This window comes from Asterias amurensis, chromosome 1 (assembly GCF_032118995.1).
Source record: "Asterias amurensis chromosome 1, ASM3211899v1".
Lineage (NCBI taxonomy): Eukaryota > Metazoa > Echinodermata > Asteroidea > Forcipulatida > Asteriidae > Asterias > Asterias amurensis.
Genome location: NC_092648.1, coordinates 29,081,266 through 29,099,045, shown reverse-complemented (window position 1 = coordinate 29,099,045; position 17,780 = coordinate 29,081,266). Strand labels below are relative to the sequence as shown.

The window sequence follows — 17,780 nt, the reverse complement described above, 5'->3', positions numbered from 1 at the left end:
TTTCGAGGCATGTTTGTGTGGATCATTGTATTCTACTTTTACAACATCTTTCTACCTGTATGCATTTTATAACAAACGGTTACACACGCTTTTCAAAGACCAACTCGACCGATCCGAGGCAACGTGTTCCTTAAAAAAACATAAATTTTCCTCTAGAAATACAACAAGCAGATCAGTCTGCCATTTTGTGGATTCAAACACATTCAAAACAACAAAGTACACAATGTAACCCATCGCCAGGTTGTTTAGTTGTGTTCCTCAATGCTTCAAAATCAGCGTACCATGATGGTTGCTGGTGTTGTTCGAATTGTGCTATTGGTCTTATTGCACATTATGGACTATTGCTCCACAGCTCGACCTTTATACTAAGTTTTTAAAAGCCACCCCGACTATAAAATCATTCAAGCTAATGAATAACACTAATAATCGTTGCAAAGCTTGCCCCTTGTATCAGGTCTGTGGTGATATAAAGAAAAAGCAGCACTCTACTTTAGAATGAATTAGTTTCTTCTGAATACGGTTTAATTGTTCTCATCATAAACATACAGGTAATTAATTACACATTATACTAGAACACTGTACTGATTTTGGCATTTCTTTACAAGCTAAAACGAGCTGGTACAGTGCTGAGAAACTGACTGTAAAATTAATATAGTTTTCAAAATAACCATGTTATTAGTTTCATTTCAAAACAATTTCTGTAATAGCTATTCTTTATTGAGTCAATAGGATGCCAAGTTTTTTAACGGACATTTATTTAAATCACTTTTTAATCAATAAAAACATAACTGTACTCCCACAAATGTGAATGTCCGTTGTGAACATTTAAAAACATGTGACTGGTAAGGGGGCACAATGCCTTCATATCTCTCACACTTTTGCGGTTTTGAATTACTCAATATCTTTTACAAGTGTCATGCAAGCACAAAAACACCTTAGTGTGTTGTAAATAGCTAGTAGTGATTACAGAAACACGAAATTGCCTCAAGAAACACAACCAGCGAAGTAAACATTTTACCATTTTGTGGAGTCACAAGTTTGGTTCTACAAAATAGCAGGCTGTGTTTCGACTGTCATAAATTTACCCCCCCCCCCAAAAAAAAAAAAAATATTAATAGATAATTATGCGAGTCATTTTATTCTACTTTCAAAATGTCTTTCCAACCATATGCATTTTAAAGATGTTTAATTTACATCAGGGATAAAGAATACTCATTTTGGTTTCACCCTTCAACACCGATGTGTGCTAGCACTGTATATGAGTTCTGTGAATCGAGTCCTGTGAAACAGGCATATTACTCGGGTGGGAAATGCTTTTTATAGCCAAAAGCGCCCATTCCGAAGGCATGTTTCTGCAAGACACTCTTTGGAGACCGGGACTATACCACCCCTTCATATTTATAACAACAATGGTGACAAAATGAAATTCCATGTTTGATGCATATGCTCAACCGCAAAAAAAAATTATGCAAGATTCAAATTCATGCCATAAAATTAACCATCCACAATATTCTAAAAAGGCTCCAGTCCACATTTTCATTTATAAACATCAAATAATAAATTTACCCTCAAAAACAAAAATGCACTGACTATTTGGCATACTCTGAACATGGTCTTGGACGGTTACTAATTTGGCTGATAAACTAAGGACCCGTTTAAAAATTTGTTTGCTGAAATATATCAAGTTGTATTCCTTCTAAAAAAACAAGTAAGATTATTTGGGAGAAAATATGACATCTTTTTGTTCTACAAAGCTCATCCAATGAAAAATATTGAATTGTTCCAAGGTTAGATTCCTACAGAAAGATCAAAATCAAGGATGAAGAATTTTGTTTCCTGATTGCTTTGCAACAAAATCTGGAGTCAATTTTCATGGCACTACTATAACCGGAGAATATAGGGCGCCGACTGTCCAAGATTGAGAATTCTGGATGCTATTTCAGGAAGCAACTCTTGACTATGACAATGAATATTGCTATCAATAATAGAACAAAATCATTGCTTGCTAAGAAAGGCCCCCCCCCCCCCCATCTAACGCCCTCTGTGGAGAAATCACCGAAAAAAACTATCACGGTATAAGCAAATAAAGTCCATCACCGTTAAAGGCAGTGGACACTATTGGTAATTACTCTAAATAATTATTAGCATAAAACCTTTCTCGGTGACGAGTAATGGGGGAGGTTGATGGTATAAAACATTGTGAGAAACGGCTCCTTCTAAAGTGACGTAGTTTTCGAGAAAGAAGTAATTTTCCACGAATTTGATTTCAAGACCTCAAGTTTAGAACTTGAGGTCTTGAAATCAACCATCTAAACGCACACAACTTTGTGTAACAAGGGTGTTTTTTTCATTAATTATTATCTTGCAACTTCGATGACCGATTGAGCTCAAATTTTCACAGGTTTGTTATTTTATGCATATGTTGAGATACACCAAGTGAGAAGACTGGTCTGTGACAATTACCAATAGTGTCCACTGTCTTTAAGGGAGTTGACAGCGGTACTATCTACTGCAGTGATTCTCACCAAGTAAGTGTTTACAGTCATTCATTTTGTAAGTATTTAAAAGTCTAAGACCCAACCTTTGCTGAAACCAAGGACTTTTACCAACTTTAACATTTGCTTTTCCCCTAGTAATTTACATGACCATCATTTCAAACCCAAAACAGCTTCCATTAACATTCATAAATACACATACATTAGTAGTCAAGGCTTTCATGTATTTTAAGAAGAGTACAGAGGCACAACATTGGGAAAGGAACAAACACAAATTATCAATTCTTCAAAATTAATTTCAAAACTAACAGTTGCAATAGTAACCTCTGTCAGCTGATCTTGTACCTTTCCTTACAATGTCACAATTATAATTTACGCACAAATCTAACATACTTTATAAGATCATTAATGCATGAATATGTACACCAAGATGATCCTTCAATATACTCTTTGCAAACTTCTATAGGAATAACAACTAAGATGCACAGCCAGTCACTTTTGTAAACTTTTATAAGAATTGTCTTATACCAAACACTTATATCATTGATACCTTTACCCCAAAACAAGTGATTTAAGAGTAGAATTGAAGACAAGAATTTAACCAAACCAAGAGGTCTGAAATCAGACAAGAGTTCCCCTTGTCCTCTAAGTTTGGGTCAGACGTTGTGCTAACAACTGCACTCCGGAAAAAACAAAGCTCAGGACAAGAGTTCTTATGTACCTTCAGGAATTGGCAGGTAGTTGTGACTAGAGCAACTGTGTCTGGCTGAGCATGGTTCAACTTCTACCTAGTAAGGTTGGCTGTTTCTACATAAACAATCTATTTGATGAGTTGCTGTGGTTCTGAAACAAACCGGTAGTATTTATAACAACTCTTGATAGAAAATGATCCATGTACTGCCTCTTCCCTGGCCATACAGCAGTTACAAGTTGAATGACTTCAGACAAACTTTCTGGTATGGTTCAATGCAGTATAAAATGTACTTCCACAAATTTTGAAAGATACTTCAAGTGCATAGTCAACTGCTGTTCTACATTGCACACTTAATACATATGAATAAATTTTTAAATATAAACTTTTAGTGTATAAAACATTCATTTATTACACACCCAATAGTGCCAGCGTCAATAACAAGATGAAAAGGGAATGGTGAAGAAGTGTTTAGTTTGAGATGCGAGAGAAAAATTCAAATGGGGGAAAAGCCCACACACTCAGGAAGTGACTGAAAACCAAATCCGTCAAGAGGCGGGATTCCACCACCAGGGGTCCACAGATGTGAACACATCACATAATTTACAAAAGGGAAATGCTCAGAAACTTATGGTTCTTTGCTTCCTGCCTAAATGTGCATCTCTCAAGCCCTCCTTAACCCTCAGCATCATCAGCCAGGCCTGTATGCTTCGTTTTTGAAAGGACAAGGGCACCAAGGCATTTTCTCTTTGGCAAAGGGCACCCTATGAGGAAATTGTAAATTTCTACTGGAGCATTTCAAGGGCACCAAGGCAATGACCAGGGGGCATGGAGGCAATCGCCTCAGTTGCCTCCGTGAAGAATCAGGCCTGATCAGCAGTCCGGCTGTCTGGAAGCCTTTCTCATACCTTAGCTTAGGCTCCGCCTTGGGCTCCGGCTCCAGGCACCGCGTGAAATATACATGCTGCTCCAAATTGCCGAGGTTTGAGAAAGGCCTCAGCATTCTCCTCTAGCTAAGCACAGAATACTGTCAAAAACGTGAGACCACACCAGTTCTTCTCAGAACCAACACTCCTCCCAAAAGAGTTTTATACACAGTTGAACCTCCAAACATGATGAGGGATAAACACCTCTGACGTGACGCTGTGCATGGAATCTCGGTTGCGACCGCTAAATGATGATGATGATGAACCTGCAGGGTTACTAACTATTGTTTTTCTTTTGTTTTATTTATCAATAATTTCCTTACCTTGGCGTTTACTTTTAAGTATTTGTATCACATTTACAAACTTTGAATATGGTTAAAATTAAGACTTATTCATATAATTAATATGTGTAGTGTGAATAATTATTTAAAATATTAAATCAACATAATTTTCAGACTCATACAATGAAATTAAAACACTTTCTATAACAAATAATTGTACACCTTTTTGACCATTTCCTCTGAAAAAGTCCACTAACAACAATAGCACAATATGGAAAGGCTTGCGGTAACACCAAGTAATGACTCTCTCTCAATGAGTTGTGGTGGTTCTGAAAAGAACCGTTGGTTTCAGCGCAACGTTTCAATCAGTATGCTCTGATCGTCTTCTGAAGAGAGCAATCAGAGCATACTCCTGCTTTCTCCAGAAGACGATCAGAGCATACTGATCGAAACGTTGAGTTGAAAACGGTTCTTTTCAGAACCACCCCAACTCATTTAGAAATAGTCATTACATGGTGTTGCCGCAAACCTTTCCATATCGTATTTCCACCATGCAAAGTTTCAAATCCTACTTAAATAGCACAACAGCAAAAATGTATGTAAAGAATGTGTACATCTTTGATAGATGTTATCTTTGCATCGGGGATAAAGAATATAATTTGTTTATACCCTCACACTGATGTGTATTAAGCACTGTGTACTCAGTACCTATCCAAGGTAAAAGTGAATTACAATTTCTCTGAATATAGATAGATCCATTCTATGGTCATACCTCATAACTAGAATATGGACTTAACAAATTTATCACACTGGAATTGGCTTATCTGTGTATATTTTAACTGTGTGTCATGTTTGACGACTTGGCTAATCATAAGTGGGTACGGGGAAACATTACAAGTTTCAATTTTAAAGCTTATTGATAATAAACGGCAAACCATTTACCAATACTCCTGACAAAAAAAAGTTAATCTGAAAGACTCTCAATGTCAAAAAGAAATAGTATTTAAAGACACAAATCCTGCTTGTTTTCAAAATCAAAATAGAAAATTATGTTCTATTTAAGCAGAGAATATTGCCACATTGAAATTCCCTAAAGCCAGGGCCCAATGTCATAAAGTTGTTTAGCAGAAAATTTTGCTAAGCAAATTTGTCTCCAAATTAAAAATTATATTACATGGTATGTTGGCTGGTAAACTGTTTCTGCTAATCAATCAAGATTTTTTCCGCGCAAAGATTTCAACTGGGCTAATATCATAAAGCTGCTGATAGAAAAATGTTCATGAGCAAAAATGTCTTTCATTTTACAAGCAATCAAACAGATTTGATAGCGCGTATATGTTTAAACTGTCTGCCCACAAACTTAATGAAATTGGGCCCTGTTTCTGACCCATGGGCTCTAAACTTCCTAGTGCAAAAGCAAAAAATACTGGGCTTAAAATTAAGTTCAGCTTAAACAACATTGCAGCAAAACAGTAAGGTGGCGAATGACATTAACAATTTTGTTGGTTTTTTATCTAGCAAAGAAAATGTTCAACACAAATCACTTGCTTTATAAGATTGAGTCTAAAAAACAAAACACTGTTAAGTGTAATACTTGCACTATTGATGCGGTCATATCAGATGAGTAGAACATTCATTTGCCCTGAATGACCTCTTTCTTAAGACGAGCAGCTAAAGCTAGACGCATCTTCATCTGTTTATCTTGCTGTTCACTTGATGCCACTGGTTTCACATCACCTGAAACACACATGAATAATTCATTAATAACCCTCATGAATAATGTATGAACATCCCCTACAAAGGTAGATACCGAGTAAACCTATTCTACCTTAACAATTTGCAAAAGAAACATGGAAATTTCTTTTTGTGTTACAGGTTTTAAACAATAATCTATAAATATTGCGTGCGGATGACATGAGGTGAAGTCGAGCGAAACGGAAAAGCTAAACTTCACTGAGTGAGTTTATTCTGCAAACAAGGCACAAACGAAATGCATTTGATATTTGTTCCTTGGAAAAAGTAGGAACGTTTTATCAAGTACAAGGGCTGACCTACATGCACACACTGTGTAGGCTCCAATAGACTTTCCTGACCTTATTAATAACAATTTTTCTGATTTTTCCAAGGCTAAAAATTCGGGGAAAACAGACTAAAGTGAGATGAATATCATGCCTGCTTTATTATTTGCTTTAGCGTCTTTTTAGGCGAATTTACTAATAATCTACTCAGTCAGAACCAAACTAACCTGCAGTAGCCTGTCTAGCTGCTCGGGCTGACTTGGGTCGAGCTGTTGCTTTAGTCTCAGACTCCGTCTCTTTGTTGAAGTGTTTCTCTCGTTCTTGCCTCTTCATCTTGATGAGTAGGTCGCGTTGTTTCTTCAAGTATTCCTCCCGCTTCTTTAACTCACCTGCATCTGAAGATGAAACCTAAGTGTAGGGATTAAGAAAGGAAACAAACTTGTTGATTATAATCAATTAAGTTTACATTCAATAATTCATTTCCACTCAATCAATTAATAAAACATACTGGGATAGGCGAGTTACTAGGCATTCTTTGCTTACACACCTAGCGCAGAAATTGGCCATTTGTCCAGTAAGCTAAGAATGGAGAATGGAACCACAAAATTCGATGGTAAGCAGGGCCATGAAGTTGGGCCCAGGTCCCAATTTCATAGAGCTGCTCAGCACAACAATTTGCTTAGCATGAAATTTCTTCCTTGATGAAAACAGGATTACCAACTAAATTTCAACGTGATTTTCAGGATGAGCAAACAACAGCTGAATACCAGTAACGAGGAATATACAACAAATTGAAATTTGGTTGGTAATCCTGTTTTTAACAAGGAAGAAATTTCATGCTTAGCAAATTTGTGTGCTTAGCAGCTCTATGAAATTGGGCCCAGGTGATTGAGTGGTTCAGACAGCTGCTTTACAACAGAGAATTGTCTAGTTCCCATCCAAGGTAGTGTTTTGGGAGCAGGGTGTGTGGGTTGATTGATTGATTGAACTTTGACTCACACTAGCTCTTGATCCTCTTCCTTCATCAGCAGCAGCTTCAGCCTTGGCGCTACTCAGCCAGTTGGCAGCTGCTTCTGCTCCAGTCACAGGCTTGCCTGTTGGTGTAGGTGCTGGAGTTGGCGCTGGTGACGGCGCTGGTGACTTGCTGCTTGTCGTGCTCGCTTTGGAACTGGGTCTTGAACTAGGCTGCTGCAAAGAAACATCAAGCATATTATTGCTGCTAAAATAGAAGATTTGAAATGCCTCTAGCTACCGGGCAATCTTGGTGGTCTAGTTCGTAAGACACTGCTCTGGAATTGCAAAGGTCGTTGGTTAAAATCTCACCCGAGTAACATGCCTGTGTTTTTTCCATAGATTTTACAGTGCTAACACACATCTGTGGAATGGAGAAAAAAATGGGGAGATCCCCATTAGTAAAGATGAAGTGGTTGAGACAATACCTTGCTTGGTTGGGGTACTGGTGGTAAACCTTTGAAGGCGTCTGATGCTGGTTTGGACGAGCCATTAGAGATAGACAGCTTCAAAGCCTGAAAGGTTAACAGAAAAACATGTTTAGTTAAAGGCAGGGTTAGTTTGTTTGCAAGCAGGGCCGTAACTTGGGTGACTAGAGAATGTATAAACCATAGAGTTAAATATAAGAACTAGAGGGCGCACTGGCCTATATACGCGCCCCGTATGCGCGCAGGCGGCCATTTTCTAAGTTGAACAAACAGGCATTGCTTAGCGTGTGTTTGTGTGGCCATTTTGTAAGTTGACAAAACAGCATCGCGTCAGCGTTCAATAAACACAAACTCCAACACATTCTTCATATTCAACGCGCGCGTGTCTCCATGCGGTCCCGTCGCGTTTTTGCAAGAAGCATCACCAGTGCGCCCTCTAGTTCTTATATACAACTCTATGGTATGAGCCCTCTGACTGTCTGACCATTCAACATTGTTCAGTATCGGCCACTGGGTATAAACTGCTTCAAACATATCAAGTAAAAAACAATATATTCTCTATCCCTGATGCAAATTATTATCTTATTAATACAGTAAAAGCATTATTTGTTACTGCATGTTCCATTACTAATGATGTCATGCCTTGGAACAGTAACAGAAAAGCAAGACGAACTATTGGAATCAGATACCGAAACAGACTCATTCTATAAAATTAAGTAAACCAAACCATAGTGACTAAAATACCTATTAATCTTAAATCTTAAAATGGAGAAAAAAATCCTAAACAAATAAATCTAGGTGAAGTTTGAAGCTATGCATGGTGTTGAAAATAACTACCGGTATGTGGATACAACCGTGTGTAAAAACTCTTTGACTCTTACTATTAAGCAGATACTATTCAAAACGTTGAGACTACACCGGCTCTTTTCAGAGCCAGCACTCTAAAAGGGTAACAACATTTGGCGGGGAGCAGGGGATTTTGCTTGCACTTGTCTTTCAGACACTGAAGGTCCAGTTGGCAAGACACATACAAAATGCAAACAGAGCAAAAGTACACATTTATGTGTACCACAAAAACAGGCCTCACAACATTCTTACACACAAATTAGCCAACGAAAATGTTGGGGTTGAACGCAAACAAGTAACAAATATGAAAGGAAGTCTACCAAAAGATTGAATCAGCCCCTCCAAGAAAGAAACTAGGATTATAGCATTTTTTTAGCAAGTTTTAAAAACACTCCTTGTTATTGTATGTAAGAAAATATTCGCTTTTTTACACAGTAAATATTTAGCTATGTAAGCGGTGAAAATGATTTCATTTTGAAAAAATGTTCAATTAAAATAATTGGGTTTTGAGATGCACTCATTTTTCAGGAGAGTCCCCAATGAATGTTAGGGAGAAATAACAAGTGTGTAACCTCACGTTATAATGGAGTGAAATCTCTTTCTCTTCGATACTCTTTCACAGAGCGAAATTTGAAACATGACATCGGTCATCAAAAACAAATGGGTTTGTACATTCCAAAGAGGAAATTCTGCGCCAGTCAAAAAGTCAAACTCAATGCAGTTAAATGATTGAATTTCATGAAAATTAAGGAAAATTCTCTGTAAAAAAAAGTACAAACCATGTATTTGGATTGAGACAGAATCAAACATTAATTTTAGTCTCTGACAACTGTTTAGGGTATCCAACACAGTGGCACTCTGTACCATTTCAACATGAGGTTAGAGGCTTGTAATTGTTTGTCAATTTTCCTAATGGCTCTTTATATTTGAAAATGCGTGAATCAAAAACAAAACAGAATTTGACCTTGGAGCCCTTCTTAAAAGCTCAGTAAAAGCTTTAGACATTGCATTATTTTGCATTGATTACATGTAGCTCATTCAGTGAAAGGCTGTATCCAAATTGGCAGCTTCGGCTTAAGCTACGACTGTTGCTAAGGGTCTTGTTAAGCATGGTTTATACTTCATTGATGATGACACGGAAACCTAGCTGTAGCCACAAAGTCGGACACGGCCTTAAAGGGTCTATGTACTTTTTCCTAACACAAAACACAAGGTCCACAGATTTACATTAAACTTACACAGTTTGAAGATTATGATAGTAGAAAGCTTCCCTTGAAATTTTACTTACTGAGGTGCTGTAGTTTTTGAGAAATGAGTAAAACAAATAATTTTCGTCTCAGTTTTAGCATGTAAAAACGTATTAACCAGTTATGCTTTCGTTATGGTACATTATCATAACTGGTTAATGGAATTTTACATGCTAAAAAAAAATTTCGTCTTCCTGAGAGAAAAAATATTTTTATGACTAGTTTTACTCATTTCTCAAAAACTACAGAACCTCAGTTAGTAATATTTGAAGGGAAGCTTTCCACTATCATTATCTTCAAACCCTGTAAGTTTAAAGGCACTGTACACGTTTGGTAATTGTCAAAGACCAGTGTTCTCATTTAGTGTATCCCATCGTAAGCATAAAATAAAAAGCCTGTGAAAATTTGGCTCAATTGGTCATCGAAGTTGCGAGAAAATTATGAAAGAAAAAAAACACCCTTGTTGGACGAATTTCTGTGCTTTCAGATAGGAATAAAAGACTTCTAGCTAGAAGTCTTTTATTATTTTAGTGAGAAATTACCTCTCTCAAAAACTACGTTACTTCAGGGGAGTCGTTTCCCACAATGTTTTATACTATCAACAGCTCTCCAATGCTCGTTACCAAGTCAGTTTTTAAGTTAATATTTGTTTTGAGTAATTACCAAACGTGTATCTTCCCTTGAATGTAAATCTGTGGAAATTTTGAAAAAGTACCCGAATCCTTTAATGTAACAACAGAATAAGAATTCCAACACCAACTGGTGAGTCTGAAGTGTTAATCAGTTTCATGCAGGTTGAGGTTTACTATAAAACCAAGGCAAAGCTTTTAAATGATGAATGCAGCCAGCATATGGGCTTCTATTCAAATTCCTAGCTCTGACTTTAACTCCAACTAACGTCTTATTATTTACTCTTTGAAGCACAGTGAGCCACTCCTTTGAGACAATAACCCTGAGAACCAAGACAACAAATGTTCTCACAAAATGCAAAAGGATTTTTAATTTTTTTGGTTATCTTTTAGTTACCTCTTTCTGTGTGACTTCTCTTTAAGCGCTTAACAACTACAGCCTTTTGGTACAAGCCAGTTGTGGTGGCTATGTTCTCTAAAGGGTTAAGTTAGTTAAGTTGTTGCTACGTTTCCTAATTGCAACAAAAATGCTAAGCCCTTATTCTTGGCCAGGAGTTACAGCAACACATAAGTATACTATCCATTGTGATTAATATGCCATCGCAAAAACATTCACTTCAGCAAATTTGTCTGCCACTGTTAGCTGAACAATTTGCTTACCCTCGACGCACATCGTTATGAGAGTAGGGCCCTGCAAACTTAGAGCTTCAAATTGCCAGACGCGAATGTTGGCTTTAATGCCAGAGCAGGAGCTTTCAAGGTCATAGTTTCATCAAAGCCAAGCCATGATGGTGTCCAACAGATACCTTATCGGCTATTGTTCTTTCCCTTTCAACTTTCCTTTGATACTCATCTTTACTCTCGGATAAAACCTGTTTCTCAGACACAGACAAAATAAAGAATTGATAATAATTTGGGGGGCTAATCATCCTTTAGGGGCACGGGAAGGCTGATTTGCGAAGGACGCAGCTACAATGTGTTCACGCCTTAGGCATGCGAGGGTGCTTTGGCAGCCAGCCACATAGACCCATATATGACTGTGGAGCACAGCCTGAGACTGGGTTTGATTTTTCCGGAGGGAGGAAAACCAGAGGGCCCGGAGAAAAACCCTCTTTCAGCGGGAACCAACACATAACTCTTCTCTTGTATGGCCCTAACAATGACCACTAGTAAGAGGCGAGTGCTTTAGGCACCCCCCAAACAGAGAGGACATGTAAGTCACTCTACGCTAAGCTGGGTCACCCTTCTTGCACTAATGTCCAGATGATTATTGTCTGATTTGGTTTGCCAATTTTTGAGTCAAAATGCATGATATGTCAGCATCTAACTGCAGGTGCATCTGACCTGACAATGGGTACTACACAGCAACAAACTGGTCTCTGACTACTGAAATAGCACAATAAGATTTGTCATGTGATTTCTGATGTCAGGTTAAATGGTTGGCCCAATCCGGTACCATCAAAGAAAAGACTAATCTTTGCACAACAATTTAGATAGTTATGGCAGCCTCACTTAAGAGTCATATGTCTCCTTAAAACAACTAAAACCATTCAATATTTTTCCTAACCCAATGATACAGATGGTAGGCTGTGCTGTGCCAAATCCACCAAATTCAGGCCGAACTTGAAGGAAGAAGGCTTTTGAAGGATTTAGATTCATTGTACCTTGTTCAACATTTCCTCCTCCTTGGCCTTTTCCCGTTGCAATCTCTCAGCATCTTCTTTACTGCTTGCTATTGCTTTATCCATCTTCAGATCAATCCCGGCTTCCTTCTCCTTCCCTTGCTTTTTCAGAGCGTCGTATTCTTCTTTGGATTTTCTGGAAACGAAAAACACAGGCAAGGTTCAGGTTATGAAGTAATTAACAGATCAGGGGTCGATTTCACGAAGCAATAAAATCCGTCAGAAGAAAAATTGTCAGTATCGCCATACTGATTTGCATTGTGACATCACACTTTGCTAAGCAACTACGACTGATTTGCTTTTAAGATCAATCTTGGCTCTTTGTGAAATCGACCCCAGGCCTGCTAGTTCACGGAGGCGACGGAGGCAAATGCCTTAATGCCCCTGATCACTGCATTGGTGCCCCTTGAAATGTTACGGTAGAAATTTACATTTCTCTCATAGATGTGCCCTTTACTACAAAAAGACTGCCATACTTCAGTCCATACTAAATGACTATTGTTTCCATCCGTATTAAATTGTGGTTAATTTCAACTTGGCACTACTTAATCTTAACCCTAACCTTAGTTCCCCGACACTGCAATTGGTCCTTCTTCATATAAATACGGTATTACATCTGCTGTCCCATGTCTAAGAGTTATTCGGTTTGTTTCACCATCTTCTCGGTTTAGTTTACCTCTGACGAATAATCCAACGTGCAGACACCAGTAAGATTTACCAATTGGTATGTTACCAATAGTCTTGGTTAAATGTTAATCCAATGCGAACACAGCTGAAGTTCTTCTGATAATCATTTTGTTAACTTCTCTGTCAAGATGGTCTGTTGGTCGTCCATGAGTGTCAGGGTTATCCTGTTTCCTTAAACACATGTCTATGGATTCTTTTATTGTAAATATAATGTACTTGTATCTTCTCCATTTTTGGAGGTTTTGTTGGAATAAATAAAAAATAAAACAAAGTTGGTATTTTTTACCTGAGGATCTCATTTAGGATCTTCTCATCTTCGTTTTCAGTATTAGCAGCCTGAGAATATTTGGCAGATGTCCCTTGATCAGCTTGGAGTATACCGGGGATCTCCCCAGTACGAGCCTGCATTACGTGTAAGACCTGAAGCTCCAGCTCTATGTTCTGTTTGATCATCATTCGCTTAAAGACTTCAAAGTCTTGAGCAGCCTCAACTTGCTCAAAGAGCGTCTTGGGTGAAAGGGGGGAGAAATGGTAGAGACTGTCAGTGGGGAGATGAAGCATTACTATCGGAGCATTGTTTTCACATAAAGCTGTTGACTAGAGCACTAATATGTCATCCATTTTGAAGCCAATTTGGACGTATCTGTGTGTCTGTACCAAGTGTACAAACCAATGTAATATTGTATGACTGTTGAATAGCTGTTGTACATCTGGCTGTTTGCATACAACTGTGTTTGGTCTTTTCTATGCACCATCATTTCAAACTTGTGAATGTATGCACAATCTATAAATTTTTGAATGAGACTGACTGAACTTCTCGCTTTCAAAATATTCTCTTCCAAAGGAATAAACACTTTCCAATAAAACACACATTGTTTTACAGAACATGTCTAGCTGCACCCAGGAGGTTTAAGAAATCAGGTGACAGAGATTTAGCGCTCTACTCATTAAACCAAAATAATTAACTTTCTTTTGTCCAAACTTCTGATGAAATGCAAGTGTTTAATCAAAACACACTGTAATTTTGTCATGCACATCATAGAGCCTAGTTTGATCACAGAGCCTAGTTTCACAGAGCTCATGCTTAGACATAACAATAAGCTAAGCTTGAAACAATTCTGCTAACAGATAAAAGGCACCAGCCAAAGTACTATGATATCATATGTACCGTTTGTGACTGCATGGTTTCCTGTTTACTTTTGCTAAGCAGAAAATATCAAAGCATTATTATCTGCATAAAGTAGTTCAATGAAATTTGGCCCTGGTTGTCTTCAGCTTCCCCCTTCCAGTACTTACCATGATAGATGCATTAGACTGGTAGCTGTGCCCTTGGCAAGCTTTAATGAACTCCTCAGATTTGATCCCGATGTCTTTGACAAAACTCTCCAACATAAACTCCACCTGTACACAAAGACAACAACAGTAGTTAACGGTAGGGTCAAATACATTGGTAAATTCTCCTTAACTGCATGACCATAAAAGCACTATAGCATGAAACTATTTTGAGAAAGGATTTGCTTTGCATTAGTGTAATTTTGATGATTTATCACCCCCAAAACATTTAGATCTTAGAAAAGATTCATGCATGAATCATTTGTTTAGATTTCTCAATCTGTGGAGTCTGTGTTTAGAAAAACAGTCAATGTTTAAAAATGTCAAAATTTTCTCCAAATTGTGGTGGGTGGGTGTTTTTTTGTTTTTTGTTTTTAAGTAGGCTAATAATGAACAAATAAAACAAAATTGGATGATCTTGTCCCCTAATTTTCAAAGTCAGAAAGACGGACTTCCATCAGGAGACGGAAGAATCTCATCCCTGCATGGATGATAATGTCTTCTCGATCTCGCTAAATTGCAACATTTTATGAGAGAGCAGAAGCTCAATATATCGAGCTAAAAACTGTTGTACAAAGTTTTTCCAGCCTCTACTTCCCGCCTTCATGCAACACCAAGCTAATCTGCCTCCACAGTACTAAGCAGTACGCAGCATCAGAGTCCAGCTTTCTCCAGAAGACGATCAGAGCATACTGATCGAAACGTCGAGTTGAAACCAACAGTTCTTTTCAGAACCACCCCAACTCATTAGAGATAGTCATTACATGGTGTTACCGCAAACCTTTCCATATCGTATTTCCACCATGCAAAGTTTTAAATCCTACTTAAAGTTTTATGTGCTTGCCAATTTCATTACTGATTAAACAACGAAGTTGAGGGTGGGTGGGTCAAAACAATTTGTAAAAAAAAATCAAATTTGTTTAACATCGACTATTATGAATGGTCCCTAAGCTCCCTAGACATGGATGGATTTGATTTTCTCATGAAAATACATTGACTGTTATTATTTAGAGGCGGACGTAGATTTTTTCAAACTTACCAACTGTTGATACTCTGTGTGTATTTCTTTGTACGTTTTAGTGTTGGTTTCTTCAGGGTCAAACACTGTATAAAAAAAAGAACATGTTCATTATTTTTAGGTGACCATCTCCAGCAAGCTACACCACACTTTTATCACTTTTTTACTTTTTTATCATCATGTGTGGGAAATAGACATTCATCATGGTGGTGCAGTCATCTTGATTTTTGTCCCATTCAAATCAATGTTACCAAACTGAGGCTAGAGGAAAAAAAACAGTCTGGTTCCTTTGTGCACAACAAATATTAGCATCCGTCACTATATTGAATACAGGAAACATGGCCAAAATGGTGGCAGCACGATAAAGGTCTACACCAGCCTCGCTACCATGAGCAGTGCGCCGTAGTGATAGTACGTCTCGTCACTTTTCCCCTGGGAGGTGTACTACAAAACACTGCTGATTCACGATTGGCTTAGGCCAAGGGTGACAGCTTTGCGTGCACGCATGTTGATGTTTAAAAACTGGGGGCTACTTGACCCAGGCTATGCAACCAAGTTGGTCAATTCAAACATCTATGTCAGAAGCAGTTGCATATAATCAGACACTCATTAATTTAAAAATTGGGTGTGTAAGCTTGGCAGGGCCAATAACCATGACATTGCCATTGGTTGGCATTGCATTCCATTGGCATTGCTAATTGCTTCAATTGTTGATGTTCTACCGAGTAGGCCCTACTCATACTGGATGATTGGTCAGTCAGTCCAATATAAGGAGCTGCCTCAGTCCCTTTCCTTGCCACCCCCCCCCCTCCCCCTTCCCTCACAGTCACACGGTTACCTTCCTTGTCGTCATTATCAATGAAACACTAATCTGCTGATCAACCACACAAACCCACAGAGAAAAGACTCAACAACACACACGGCACGGGTATTCACACACACACCACAGACACAATGCATTGATAAAAATAAAAAGCGAGTTGATTTGCAACTGCAATGACCCTTCCATTGATGTTTGACAGTGTTATTAAGATATCAATGTATTTTTCGTTTAACATGATAAGGCAGAAAGTATGTCTCTTACCCAAGCACTTCTGGTCAATGAAACCCATCACTGGCATTTGCCAGATTGGGCTTCGTAAAAATTGTATAACGCCATCGATGAGCCAAGCGTTGTCCGCCATCTTGGTTTGTTTATTGACAACGAATGTACGGTGTCCCAACAAAAACGTCGTTAAAAACCAATGTGGTAATAGACCCTTCCCATGAAATATGTAAATTGCACATAGCGCGTGCGCACTAACGTTTTGGTTGGCAAAATGAGGGAACATCGCGCTGTTTTGTACACGGCTAATGGGTGCGTGACGCAGACGCGATTGCGCGTCTGCTCAGTGCACAACTCTATGGCGTTTGCCAACCAACAGGGTCCGTACGCATGCGTGAATGTAATTAGCATATTTCATGGGAAGGGTCCATTGCGTGCACACAGGTTGAAACTATAAATGTTGGCATAGTATTTAGGTTTACTCATAGGCCTACTAATGGCATGAAGATGGTCATTGTGAAAACTTCCCCTAAACTAGATTGGCCTGGAAAGCTACAGCTTTTGATAGGCCTACTATACTAGCCAAGGCAGCTAGCACATGCCTAAAGTAGCCTACTTTTTGGCCTGGGCCCAATTTATTAAAGCCTGTAACCAACTTTTAAAGACACACGTTGCCTTGGATCGGTCGAGTTGGTATTTGAAAGGCGTTTGTAACAGTTTTTTATAAAATGCACATGGGTAGACAGATGTTGTAAAAGTAGAATACAATGATCCACACAAACATGCCTCGAAATTGCACGGTTTTCTTTTTACCTCGTCGGCTAACACGTCGGCCATTTATGGGAGTCAAAATTTTGACTCCCATAAATGGCCGACCGTGTTAGTTCGCACAGTAAAAGGAAAACCACGCAAATTCGAGGCAGAACTGTGTGGATCATTGTATTCTACTTTTACAACATCTTTCCAACCATATGCATTTTATAAAAAAAGGGTTACAGACTCTTTTTATAGACCAACTCGTCCGATCCAAGGCAGTGTTCCTTTAAGTGTTGCATATTGCTTGTTACTGGCATTCAGCTGTTGTTTGCTAATCCTAAAAATCAGAAATTTTGTTTGTAATCCAAGCAATTTTTTGTGCTTCAACTTTATGAAATTGTCCAAGGTGCTATCATTGAGCCTAACCAGAGCAAGCCTATACGACTTCTTTACCCCGTTCTTGTAACTTCGTAAACCGGCAATCCTATCTGAAGAAAAAGACACATTGGAAGGAGAAAGCAAACAAGATTTTTTGTTTGTAAGAATGAGGCTCAGTTTATAGGTCTATGAAATTTAGTATCAACCTGGACACTATTGGACACTATTGGTAATTGTCCAAGACCAGTCTCCTCACTTGGTGTATCTCAACATTATGCATAAAAACAAACCTGTGAAAATTTGAGCTCAA

General features: G+C 38.3%; 1 protein-coding gene across 5 annotated transcripts; it reads right to left on the bottom strand.

The window, feature by feature from the left end:
• Positions 1 to 500: 500 nt before the first annotated feature.
• LOC139935975 (cilia- and flagella-associated protein 36-like) lies at positions 501 to 16,494 on the bottom strand. Of its 5 annotated transcripts, XR_011785874.1 has the most exons (11): positions 16,376 to 16,494; positions 15,313 to 15,377; positions 14,238 to 14,342; positions 13,228 to 13,448; positions 12,237 to 12,390; positions 11,379 to 11,444; positions 7,851 to 7,937; positions 7,411 to 7,599; positions 6,639 to 6,819; positions 2,316 to 6,130; positions 501 to 2,273 (listed from the first exon to the last, which is right to left on the bottom strand). XR_011785874.1 is itself a non-coding variant. In XM_071930645.1 (10 exons), exons 1-10 carry the CDS (start codon positions 16,473 to 16,475, stop codon positions 6,027 to 6,029), a joined length of 1,272 nt encoding a protein of 423 aa, XP_071786746.1. In that variant the 5' UTR covers positions 16,476 to 16,494; the 3' UTR covers positions 501 to 6,026. The 5 variants fall into 5 exon arrangements, 4 of the variants coding, with proteins under 4 accessions (XP_071786746.1, XP_071786758.1, XP_071786768.1 ...); XM_071930645.1 differs by having other exon boundaries at positions 501 to 6,130; XM_071930657.1 differs by having other exon boundaries at positions 501 to 6,130; positions 7,411 to 7,596.
• Between the last annotated feature and the right edge of the window lie 1,286 nt (positions 16,495 to 17,780).

Excerpts from the sequence above, each read along its gene's own strand:
- LOC139935975 (XM_071930645.1), bottom strand. The coding sequence starts at position 16,475 with ATGGCGGACAACGCTTGGCTCATCGATGGCGTTATACAATTTTTACGA. Across the intron at positions 13,449-14,237 it reads AGTCTAATGCATCTATCATG|ACGCTCTTTGAGCAAGTTGA; the intron begins GTAAGTACTGGA and ends CTTTCACCCAAG. Across the intron at positions 7,938-11,378 it reads AAAGAACAATAGCCGATAAG|GCTTTGAAGCTGTCTATCTC; the intron begins GTATCTGTTGGA and ends TTAACCTTTCAG.